This window comes from Mus pahari, chromosome 18 (assembly GCF_900095145.1).
Source record: "Mus pahari chromosome 18, PAHARI_EIJ_v1.1, whole genome shotgun sequence".
Classification (NCBI taxonomy): Eukaryota; Metazoa; Chordata; class Mammalia; order Rodentia; family Muridae; genus Mus; species Mus pahari.
Genome location: NC_034607.1, coordinates 41,458,341 through 41,471,426, shown reverse-complemented (window position 1 = coordinate 41,471,426; position 13,086 = coordinate 41,458,341). Strand labels below are relative to the sequence as shown.

The following is a 13,086-nucleotide window of genomic DNA, read 5'->3' as shown; positions in this document are numbered from 1 at the left end:
GAGGAGGAGGAGGAGGAGGAGGGGGAGGAGGAGGAACTGATGCAAGATGAACATCTGCACCAATTAGAAATACCAATTAGAACATAATTCTGACCACACTGTACACAGTTCCTAAGACATTTCGCTAATGAGCATCATCTCTGTCATGTAATGAAGAAATGTTATCTAGCACTGTTAGTCTCTGGCGCCAAATTGGTCAGACAGAGTTTCAAACAGTCTGCAGGAAAGTTCCAGAATACATGTAAAAGAAGACAGTTGAGACAAAAGAATGCAACAAGATGGGAAGGGGGAAATGAAAAATGACCCCAGGTTCCACCTGCACTGTATTCACAGATGAGTGAGCCGCCAGACACTATAATGAAGTCTGGCCTCAATCCAGAATAATCACCAATTAACTGTGCTCACAACTGCAAACACTAGGGAAGACGGATGCCAAGGTAAAAAGTAAGGAGAATGTCAATGTAGGAAATAAGGCAGACAGAGCCATGGAAGTCAGGCAGAGGCTGTGAGCAGAGAGAGAGGCTTTGAACTTCGTGAAGAGACCAAGGACTCACTGGGTCACGGGCAGAACTGAGAAGAACTGCAAAACCCTTGGAAGCTGCCTTCCAGCCCTGGCTCGAGACCCAGCTACATCACTGAGACCAGGTCTCTGTCTGGTCAGCACACTCACCCTCACAGTGGCCTCTCCGAGACATCCGGTACCCGCTGTCACAGTATTCGCACCTGAAGGCCCCAGCGGTGTTGATACAGCGGCCATCCCTACACATATCAGGCCTCAGGCATTCATCCACATCTGCATGAAACATAAAGTATCGCCCGCGATGAGTCATTTTTAGTTGTTATGGTTCTCTCTTCAGTTTCTAATTAGGTTACAAAGTGATAGCGCTCCTTTATGGCCTTTACAAACATTTAATTTTGTTTTCGTTTCTACCCCTTCCAACCTGCTCCCCCACCCAACCCCTTCTCCCTGATGCTGCCCCAACCTGCATCCTTCCTTTCCCAATATGGCTCAATGCCACACATTTTCTATAACCTCCCCCCATCTTACTTTATTCATTTATTTACTTATATGTTTATTTATGCATTTATTTTTAATTTAATTTTATTTGTAATTCATTTTTTACACTCCATATTCCATTCCCTGCCCCTCCCCTCCCACTTTCCAACTGCTCCATATCCCACACCTCCTCCCCACCACACCCTGTCTCCACATGGATGCCCCCACTTTCCACCCCATCTTTAAGTCTCCTTCTCCCCCTTCTCATGGGTCCCTTTCTGGTTTTCTGGCCCCTCTTCCTACTCATTTCCATATGAAAACATACATAAATAAATAAATAAATAAATAAATACATACATACATACATACATACATACATACATAGTTAGGAGCTGCATATAAAAAGTACACGCAGCATTTGGTTTTCTAAGTATAAATAAAATCATTTAATATTTTCTAGAAATTTTAGCAATTTCATTTTTCATTAGAGGTTTAAGACACTTCCAGTGTGTGTGTGTGTGTGTGTGTGTGTGTGTGTGTGTGTGTGTACTCTCTCTATATCTATCTATCTATCTATCTATCTATCTATCTATCTATCTATCTATAAAACATTTTCATTATCCATTCATTTGTTGATGCTGATTACCTAGGCTGGTTCCAATTCCTAACTACTGTAAATAGTACAGTAATAGCTATAAGTGTATAACTGTATCCATGGCAGGATATAGTCTTTGGGGGTACATGTTGAGAAATGTTGGCTGGGCGGTGGTGGCACATGCCTTTAATCCCAGCACTTGGGAGGCAGAGGCAGGCAGATTTCCGAGTTCGAGGCCAGCCTGGTCTACAAAGTGAGTTCCAGGACAGCCAGGGGCTACACAGAGAAACCCTGTCTCGAAAAACCAAAAAAAAAAAAAAAAATTAAAAATAAAAATAAAAAATTAATTAATTAATTAATTAATTAAAAAAGAAAAAAAACAAATGGTATAGCTGGATTATATGGTCATTCTATTTATAGGGTCTTTTTTTGTTATTTTTTTAGAAATCTACACACTGTTTTCCACAGTGACTGTACCAGTTATGCTTTGCAAAGATACCACTTTCTACTTCTCCTAGCTCTTATCTATTTAGGTATGATAATGAAATATCCAGTTTGTAACATCATTTCTTTAATGTATTCAGAAAACTCTCAAGTCACATGTTTAGATTTGCATGATGCTGGTGGTAAATCCAAAATAACCTCTTTTATTGCACACCTTTGATTTCCTCCTTCCAAAGTGTTGTCTTGACCTTGGGCACCAGTCCCACAACACCCAGAGGAAGCTCAACTCCAAGGTGCTCTAACCAAAATGTTGTCTCCGAGTACCAAGCAGACCGCTACATCACAGCGGAAGTTTAATTTAAAAAAATAATGTGTTGGAATGTTTGTATGAGCACTGAACTTGTCCATCCCCTAAGAACCAACATCAAGAAGAGCGTCATTATTACCTATACAGCTAGTACCCTCTTCACTGGCCATAAACCCTGCTGGGCAGATACACAGGAAACTTCCCTCTGTGTTCTCACAGCGACCCTGGGAGCAGAGGTGCTGGACCTGGGCACATTCGTCAATGTCTGTGAACAAAAATAAAACAGGCAGAATTAGAGCTGGGTTTCAGGGCTCTGTTCCTTTGTCCCATGAAGCACCAAATATCAACACCATCCCCTGGGGATCAGAGAGATCTTTATAAGCAGAAAGAACAGGCAAGGGGGAAATGACCCAAAGGAGTGTTAGTAGGGAATGTGCTAGTTTCAAGGGATAGGACTTAATACAACAACAACAACAACAACAACAACAACAACAACCCCACCCCCCCCCACACACACACACACAAACCTATCACTAGTGCTTCAAAAATACAGATTTCGGCTCAGGAGAGAAGGTTTTCCTGATGAGCAGGGGCACCAAGCCCTGGAATTTCCCCTTCACCAGGAAGTTCAGGGACAGTCCACCTGCAATGCACTCTGAGCCATTGCTGGGTCATGACAATCTATCTCTATTACCTTTCTTGATTAGTAACTTAGGTTCTAAAGGTGACACATGACAGATGCACGAGAAAGTCAATGTCAGCGGGGTGTCTTTTATACCCACCTACCTATACATAAACATACATATAGGAAATGCATACGGTAAAGTAGTGCCAGGAGTATGTTCTTGATGCTGGCTTCCGTCCTTCCTTCCTTCCTTCCTTCCTTCCTTCCTTCCTTCCTTCCTTCCTTCTTCCCTTCCTCCCTCCCTCCCTTCCTCCCTCCCTCCCTCCCCCCCCTCTCTCTTTCATTTTTTCCTTTTCTTACTTATTGCCCATGTCTTAAAACATAGTAAATTTTGGTTTAAAGGGTTAAAATAAATTTAGAGTTAATACACTGTAGTAATTTTACTAATAATTCTATAACAACAATTAGATACTCTCCACCCCACTCCACCACTGTTCACTTAGGAATCCACTCTTCATGCATTAAGAGATTTTGAATTTAGAATCCCCTATCAGAAATCAGACTTTGCATGGATACATGAATTTATTAGTACCGCATGCTTCAGTGTTAGTTTAAATACATAATTACAGGTAGCTATTGCTGGAGTTTATATTTTATTTACTTTTGTAAAGCAGCCCACATTTGTGGAAATGTCCTACCTGTAGCAAGGTTAGTGGCATTAAACACAGAAATAAGAGAATCCTGGGGTTTGGGCAAACTACTCCTTTAAAAAAAAATTTTTGAAGCTCCCTTTATAAAATAAACTAATGTTTTCCCAAGATGATTAAAATTATGAAACATTCCAAGTATGCAACTGTTTCCTACTCAAAGGTTTGCCTACCACATGTGCTTCTTACCAACACATTTCCTCAGCTGTTCACTGAACTTGTAGCCCTCGTAGCATATGCAGGTATACCGCACCGGCAGGTTGATGCAGTGTCCTGCTCCGCAAATGTCCGGGTTCACTGTACATTCGTTGATTTCTTAAAAAAAGGAACAAAACAAGGTGAAAAACCCTACCTCAGCAGGCATTTCATTGTACCCAGGAGGCAAAGCTTCGTGTTTCACAGGAAGCCAAGCTTCATATTGTAGGTACATATCCAGAGCACGGTGGGCTATCAGTTTAACTGCAAATTCAGGCAACTACTTTATGACTGAACAGATAGCTCCCCGCTAAACTCATTGCTCATTCCCAGTGAACCAAGCTAGAAGATGAACTAAACAGAAACTCCGAAGTCTTCCATGATGAAGGTTGTAAGAAAATCAATCCTTTACAAAGCAACTTCCTCCATGGCCTATCCAAGAGTTCCTCTGAATTTTATTTCTTTTTAAGTGAGGGAGTTTGAAGTCATCCTGCGATGATCTCTCCTAATGAGAAATCTATGAGGACTTTGTATTCATTAGCAGTTCACATCTGAGTTCCCCAGAAGTGACCAAGCTGATGCAAAATTTTACTTCTACTATCCAGAGTCCTAAAACTTCTACATGAATATTATAAAGTTAAGGTGGTCACACTTTGCCTTATCAAAGTAGAACTGTCCCTTAAATCTGTTCCATCCCCCCTTGCTTCCCTACTGATGCTCCTGTGACACTCCCTGCTTCCTCCAAAACTGTACTGCTCAAACCCTCATCCCAGCCCATACCATCACATGTCATCACATGCCATCACATGTCATCACACCACAGTGGCGGAGATGCCTAGGAATGCGTAAAAAAATGAGCTTAATTAACCAAGAGATGCAGGTTGCAAAAGCGCCTTTCTAAGATGAAGTGCCCCACCTAAGATACCCTGTCTCCAATGAGTCCCGCAGGAAAGTATAATGGCAGATTGTGGGAAGTACAGCCAAGAGCTTTGATGGCTCGCAGTCAGGAAAAGGTGTAAGTTCTAACATCATCTATAGCCCTTAGCATGCAATAAGTAACTCAGCCATTTCTAAACCACACTTTTTTTTTTTTACACGTGCAAAATAGAAACAATTAGAGTTCCAACTTGAGAATTGAAAAGAGCTCAGTGACATGTCACTTAATATGTTGCTCAAAGAAGCTATGAATATTGTTCCTACTATTCACAAAGAAGTCATGAATATTGTTCCTACTATTCACAGTGAAATCATATTCCTGACAGGGATAGAGCTGGAGAGATGCCTCTGCAGTTAACCCTGAAGGTAAAAGGTGAAAAGAGTTTTACTGGTTTATGTGCACAGACTCTCAGGTAAAAAGTCTCCTGTGGGAATTCCATAGTAGGAAAATAAAAAACCAAGACAGTTACTGTTTATCCATTATAGTAGATGCCTTCTTTGAAAATTATTGGCATTTAAAGCTCTTGGTTTGTTAATTACTGAAATTCCTATCCACATTTTCCTGGCCACTTTCTTAAAACTGGAAAGCCCAAATAGGCAAAAGTAAATGAATTCATCAGAAAGTGAATAAACAATACTAGCACAAGGAATCCGGGTGAACGGAAGGCCGCACTACTGGAGTTTAATACAATCTCCCTTATGAATACCAATTTCTTGAAGAAGGAATATCTATCTGTTGTTTTTCAGGCATAACTATAGGCTGGAATTGTTACACACATCAATGAAAGTCTCCAAAAATACACGGTGCTGGAACAGAATACAATATATTCCCAGCACACAGCTTGTCAGTGCATTTCAGTTATTTCTCTTAGGTTGGTCCTAATATGTCCTGTTAGCCATCTGAAGGAAAGATGGCTAACAATGACAACTCTGTGGTTGTAAGACATGAACATGATTAACAATGAACGGGCAACAATTACCCTTTCCTTCCAATCCCAACACATTAAATTAGAGCCATGGGGTTGAAGTTATACAGGTGAAGAATGTTGGGGAGTTTGCGAAACACAGGTAGGACATTCCACTGAGGCATATCCTCTCAGGCAGTGCTCACTCCTGTCCTCAGGGGCTCCCTGATGAAAGTGACTGTCCTTGGTTCCAGGGATTGTTAGGTGTCCTACTGAGATGAGTGAGTGTCCCACTGGAATCTTTCCTGTGTCCTTCAAACTGCTTACATGTGTGCATCTTGGGATGTAAGATAGTGCTGCCCCTGGTACAACCTCACCCTCACCAGCTCAAGAACCTTATTCTCTTCCTTGGTCTAGAATCCACTGAAGACTTTGGGGAAAGAACCATGAGGAGTAAAAGCCAAATGTTCTGTGTCTCTCAGCGACAAGGCCAGTGGGAGACTCAGCAGCTCCATATGTTCATTTTCTACAACTCAGTGAAAGGAGAAGCTTTGGGCCAGTTGTGAAGTCCCATGTGTTGGTGTCAAGGTCACCCCTTCATCATGGAATTGTCCAAAGGGATTGAAGAACAAAGGAATCGACGCACAGACAATGAAACTGGAACAGCAAAGGGTGATAATTTTATAGTCGAATAGCCAATTCATTTCCCATCGGCAGAGGTTTTTGAGACCATAACGACAGTAAGGGATACGCTTCAGGGATGAACATTTTCGAAGGGATCAACTCTGAGTTCTGGAAGAATCAGCCTAGCTCATAAATTTTAGAACATTCTAGCCATGGGACATTATGGAGGGTTCTACAAGGCAGTTGTGGGAGAGGAAGAGCCGTTCCTGGCCAGTTTGCAAGGCCAATAGAGACAGGACAGGAATAGTCAGAGCAAGGCATCAAGTATGAACTCATGGAAAGGTTTATTAAAATGCCCTGGCTTCCCAGCTTCCCCAGGAGAAGCAGACATTGTCCCACAACAATTGAAACACATGTTTCCACTTTGTAAATATTTGCTAGAGAAATAAAGGTTTGATTCTTTCCAACCTATCCTTCAGCTATTATGACACTGTGCAAAATCAAGAATTTAGATGCTGAAATGCCTGATTTATTTGGAAACGGTAGGCCAGTAACGTAGCAAGTCACTAAGTCAGTTGTTCAGAGTGGAGACTATGGCTTCCCGCAACTACTCTGCTCCTTTGATAATGACTCCATGTCCAAGGGTGTGCGGCTAGATCCAAAAGGGCTCCTTTCCAATCTCGAAATCACAAAGATATCATCACTGAGCAACGTGGAACTGATTGTGTTTAGTTTAGAGTCTTAGACTAGTCCATTCCTTCCTTCATCTCTGGGAGAAAACAGCAGTAAGACATGCCATCGATTGTGTCTAGACTTTAAGGGATTAAAAACTGTACAACGTTCCTGTGATAAATGATGCATGGGTTCCTTAAATCTGTATCTTGGTCCTCACATTAAACTGCCAGGAATGTTTATATTTTGACTGAAAAGGAAATTTGGCACGGCATGGTAGTCTCCTGCTATTGTATTTCGTGTTCATGTAACAACTCTGGAGCTGCAAATACATCAATTAGAAGACTCTCTATTCATAATTTTCTCCCTAAGAATGGATTCCTTCCAGAAGGTTATTTTACTAGAGGAAGTGGATGCACTTACAACTGTCACACAAAATGGAAAAAAAAATTCAGGGTCACTTGTTTCCTGGAAGGAAATATTTGTGCTTCAAACATGTGATAGCAGATGTTAGTCCTGAATATCCGCCAGACTAAAATTGAGCTGTCTTCTTACAACGTCATATAGCAGGGCTACATTCATTTCTCTTTCAATCAGCTCCATAATTCAGCTGAAGCCCAGAAACTCCCCCTTGTTAGTTATTCCTCATATTTGCATTTAAGTGATGAAACCAAGACTGTCGGGGTAGAGGGATGGTCCAGTGGTTAGCTACACTCACTGCTCTTCCAGAACCACCCACGTAGGGTGACTGACAACCACCTGCTTCTTTCAGACTCTGTAGACACTGCGCTCACACATGCCCAGACCCTGCACTACATATATGTGTGCATATGGACACAACTGAATATATATAATTGAAAACAAAATAAAACTTTATTTGAAAAGAGACATTCAGGATCGTTTCTATAGTTTCGTTAAACAATGAACAGAATTTTTAAAATCAAAATGTAAGGAAGTTTCGCAAAACTACTGTGTGAAAAGGTTTGTCCTCTAATGGCTGACAAGCAGACCCAGAACTAAATTTACCTTCACACTGGGAAATGGAAGTGCAGTACTTATTTAGAAAAACATGTGAATTCATTGTTACATGATATATTATAACACTAAGATAATTAGAAAGTTTTTATTTCCCAAAATAGTATATTACATGCTTATATATCTTCAGATGAGGAGGGCAGATGTACATGTATATGGGTTCTGAATATAGAAAAATAATTTCAGTCATGCCCATTTAAAAACCATCATTTTTATTAGATTTTAGAGCTGATTTCCTATAAATATCCCTGTCTCTCTCTTTCTCATCTTTATCAATCTGTAAGTCTGTATCTCTATATATCTGCCTCTCTCATTCACACACTGACACACACACAAATGCACACAAACACACACACAAATACACACAAATATACACAAACACGCAAACACACACACACACACACACACACACACACACACACACACACACACACACACNACACACACACACACACACACACACACACACACACACACACACACACACACACTGGAGTCCCTCTCTTCTCTCTGCAATCTCTTGGTGCACAGAGTTGATAAGAATGCTGGGAGCTTGCAAAGTTTTACTCTCTCCCCCTCCCCATTGGTAGCCCCAGGATAACTTCCTACATGGTGCCAACCTCCATATCCCCTGGTATTAAGGGGAGGTGAGGCTAGTTTATGTGGAATGAAACTTGTCCACCCTCCCTGTGCATTTACCCCCTTTCCCTATGGTATTGAAGACTCTCTCTGCCTTCTAGACCCCCATCATGATGTTACAGTGTTATCTTCTCCTAATGATTTCACTTGAGAGCCTTATTACAACTGTCTAGAGCCATGAGCCCATTCCTCTTCTGAAGAGCAAATTACAAATGTAATTATAGTATATTTCATTATAGAGCTCCAAACATATTTAGAATTGCTCACATTTCTATTGCTCTCCACTTTGTACTAATAATAAAATCCAAGAGAGATGCGACGTAGCTCAGGGAGGGCCGAGGTCAGGGGTGCAGGTGCATCTTGATTCTATCACTGAACTATTTGAAAGTTCGTGGTTAAGGCCATGGTGCCTATTTCTCCTTTGTCACTTAGCAATTTATTTTCAGCAATGGGACGTTAGGTTTATTTTCACTCTTCTCTATTACAGATTATGTCAAAATCCCCTATTTATACTTTTCAGGATCATTTTCCTGTGAATGATCTTACTACATTTTCCTATTTCTCTACCATAAAGAATATTACCAATTTATATTTTCTCATTTGTTTCAAGAAGAATACATTTCTAGAATTTTAAAAATAAGGATTAAAATATGTATATTATCTGGGCAGTGGTGGTGCACACCTTTAATCCCAGCACTTGGGAGGCAGAGGCAGACGGATTTCTGAGTCCGAGGCCAGCCTGGTCTACAAAGTGAGTTCCAGGACAGCCAGGGCTATACAGAGAAACCCTGACTCAAATATATATATATATATACACACATATATATATACATATATATGTATATTTTAATCATTTTTTAAATATACAAAATCATATCTAAAAGCATAAAGATCGCCTATAGCCTACTAGCTCGTCATTGGTAAACACGGATGCATTTCTTTCCGTCTCCTTTTCCATATTTGTAGACATTTAAAAGTAAAATTGTCAGGTTGCAATCATGACATTATGTCCTATAGTTCCTAATTAGTGATACTCCAGAAGTATTTCTTTAAAATATTAAATATTCTTTAAAAATGTCAATACTCTATAATCCGCCATTGCACATGTACTAGGATTTCCTTGGGCACACTCATTCCCAATACATCTGTTCTTATGGCTAACCTTGTGACGATCAATCTCACGCATTTGCCACTCCACTTTAAGTGCAGTCTGTACCCATGTTCTCATAGGATGCACAACGCAGCAAATACTCCACTGACCTGTTACTTGCGTAGGAGCAATCACTTGGCTGGCACTGGATGTGGAAGCTTCAGGCGCCACTTCCACAGGCACAGGAGGGGATGTCTTTTCAACCACTACTGCACAAAGGAAGAGGGACAGGAAAATTAAATCTCAGCATGTACACTGGCATCCTTGTGCAAGATGCAAGTACGACTTCATCTAAATAATAACACTAGCCCTGTTCAGGAACTGATAATCATCCTGAAAGAGAATGGTACTAAGTCTGAGTTCAAAACATGACCACTTGATAAATAAGAAGTTCCACTCTTTGCACACTGTATGCTACATGGAAGTACAGTATACTATGTAGAACTGATCTTTTCCTACATATACTGCTCTTCTCAAACCAACATTATTCTAGTATAGGAATGTACTTCAATGTACTGAAGTAAGCATTTCACGACAAATTTAAAGATACAGCCCAATGATTCGTTAAACACACACACACACACACACACACACACACACACACACTCCTTATGAATTTCTTCAGAATACCCCTATAAACAACACATCTCAGCACAGGTTACCTGGAAACTGTGGGTGCAGATGAATAGTTGAAACCCCTGGGGAGAGCTGTGGTTGCCCCGGTTCAAGTCTGGTTTTCTCTTGATCCAGTGAGGGTATTTCCTGGGTGGTTGTTTGAGAGAGAGAGAGAGAGAGAGAGAAACATAAAGCAGGAATTATTACTTTTATTTTCCCACTTATTTCCCATTGTTAGTTTTTATTTAATTAATTATACTCTCAGCAAGGCAAAAATACCACAATGTCAGATAGACACCTACATATGTGGCTTTAAAACATTGCGCTGCTACAATGTCAACTTATTTTTTGTGGCCATGCTATTTATCTACCCTCATGCTTTCATCCACTTCCTTGGAGTTCAAAGTCTAATCTTGAAAACAGGACCTCAGATCAGGGCTCCACATTTGATCTGAACTGGGTAACACTTACCCTAATTGGGGACTAAATATCCACGTCATTTACGAGTGACTCTGCCTCACAGCCACATTTTGCGGATGAAATGATTGATGTAACAACTGAACCATAAAGAAGACCCACTAAGCTAAAGTACTCTAAGTCAGACCCTTGTCACTGTGGCCTTCTTTAGGCCACATCTAACAAGTTAACCTTCCCAGCTCTCTCGGCAGTGGTAGGCTACCATAGCAACAGCAGCTTGCACTCTTAGAAGACTCTTGGCTTCCCAACTGGACCTTAAGCACAAAGGGAAGAAAAAAATAAAATCCATCCATCATCACAGCTCAGCTTTCAACTGTAGCTCTGTAGGGGCTCATGCCAATGGGACACTTAGTCTAGTTAAGTAAAGGATCAGGGCTTTTACTCATATCAGCATGGGGCCAGAGAGCTCAGGACACCTCATTAAGTGCATTCATCAAGTTACTTCCTCACTGTTAGCCAACATCTCGCCTCTTGGGCTTAACTTGCAGAAAGCCCACTTCCTGACATCCAGTTCACTCTTGCCCTATCTCCTGGCTTTTGTTATTACCTTTTATGCTTTGACAGGAGATCCCCTCACAGGCAGTTTCATAGAAACCCAGCTTTGGAAGTATGAATTCCTATAGGCTAACTCTGGACATGCTACAAATTCCTCATACGCCCCCACAAAAGCAATCAGCCTCTGAGACTAACTTCATCCTTTCTGTCAGTGAAATAATCCATGTAATAGTCCAATCAATAATCTACCCCACCCAGATTTAGCCACTTTTTTTTAGGGCTTCCTCTTGCATTTCCTACTCTCAACCCTATCCATGTTCGTATTTTCTGCAGTGGTTACCCCTTTCCTGCCTGCCTTCCTTCCTTCCTTCCTTCCTTCCTTCCTTCCTTCCTTCCTTCCTTCCTTCCTTCCTCCCTCCCTCCCTTCCTTGTTTTATTTTATTTATTTATTTTTACGAGATACACTTTCTTTGTGTAGCCTTAGCTGAACTATAGCTTGCTCTATAGACCAGGCTGGTTTTGAATGTACAGGTATCTGCCTGCCTCTGCCTCCAGAATGCTAGGATTAAAGATGTCCCGTAACAGCCCAGTGGTCCACCCTTTCCTCGCCCATAGTCCTCAGTGCTACAGTCTAGACTCCTTTCTCATGCTCAGCTGATTGCATCGTATAATTGACCTCTTAAGCTACCAATTTCTCTACCTCAGTTGCTCTTGCCATAGTTCCAGGAGTCACTAATCACTCGTGACATTTCGCCACATACCCTCCTCTCCATATGAGGGCAGGGCTGTTACTTGTTAGAGGTGGCCTCCATCCATCTCTGTGTCCTCTTCCCAGAAGCCCATGGCATAGGGCAATGAAGAACAAACAGCCCAGGATCAAGCACTAACTCTCTCCTGTGGTTTACAGCAGGATCTCCCCATCCCCCTTAGGTGTAGCCTTGGTAACCAGCACTACTTCCCTACTTACTAGGCAGGGACCCAGTTTGAGAGCTACTACCCCACTGATGGATGACAAGTGTAGTTCCAGGCCGTCAAAGCAGGACCATGTTCCCTTTCTAACAGAATCTTTGGTGTTCCTTTCTAAACCTTCCCACACTCTGGAACCAATCTCTTTTCTCCACATCTACCTTCAAGATGGTGAGACCTTTGTGAAGTTTCTATACTAAACAGATCTTCATTCCATCGTCTACCCTGATGACTCCCTTTTAAATTAAAACGAAGTTAAGACTATACAAGGAAAATGGTCAACTAAAGTTAAGACTTTGTAAGAAAAACATCCACTATCTCTTTCTGATTCAATACCCCCCTCCCACTATATGTGTGGGTGTATGTGTGTGTATGGGGGGGGTGTTGCAGGTGCTCACACCCATGCACTAGCACATATGTGAGCACACACACTTGTGCCTGCCTATGCACCTTCATCTATGTGTGTGTGCATGTAGGGCACAGAAGTTGACACGAGGTCTCTTCCTAGCTCACTCTTTGCCTTATCTTTTGAGAAAGTCTCTTTTCTTTCAGAGTCTCAATTACAGTTACAATAAACTCTACCATAAAAGAGAAGAACAAAGTCAGGCATGGTAGCGCACGCCTTTAATCCCAGCACTCGGGAGGCAGAGGCAGGCGGATTTCTGAGTTTGAGGCCAGCCTGGTCTACAAAGTGAGTTCCAG

The 13,086-nt window shown here is 41.5% G+C and overlaps 1 protein-coding gene across 10 annotated transcripts in view; it reads right to left on the bottom strand.

Annotated features, from left to right (window-relative positions):
- Ltbp1 (latent transforming growth factor beta binding protein 1) overlaps nucleotides 1-13,086 on the bottom strand; it is a 381,029-nt gene that overhangs the window by 100,581 nt on the left and 267,362 nt on the right. For 7 of the 10 annotated variants that reach the window (XM_021218313.1, XM_029531227.1, XM_029531228.1 and 4 more), the window contains 5 exons: nucleotides 10,494-10,593; nucleotides 9,942-10,040; nucleotides 3,865-3,990; nucleotides 2,483-2,608; nucleotides 671-793 (listed from right to left, as the gene is read on the bottom strand). In XM_021218313.1, coding sequence (XP_021073972.1) covers nucleotides 671-793; nucleotides 2,483-2,608; nucleotides 3,865-3,990; nucleotides 9,942-10,040; nucleotides 10,494-10,593 — 574 coding nt within the window. The remainder of the gene's footprint in view (nucleotides 1-670; nucleotides 794-2,482; nucleotides 2,609-3,864; nucleotides 3,991-9,941; nucleotides 10,041-10,493; nucleotides 10,594-13,086) is intronic. The other 3 variants (XM_029531226.1, XM_021218314.1, XM_021218317.1) reach the window with 1 other exon arrangement.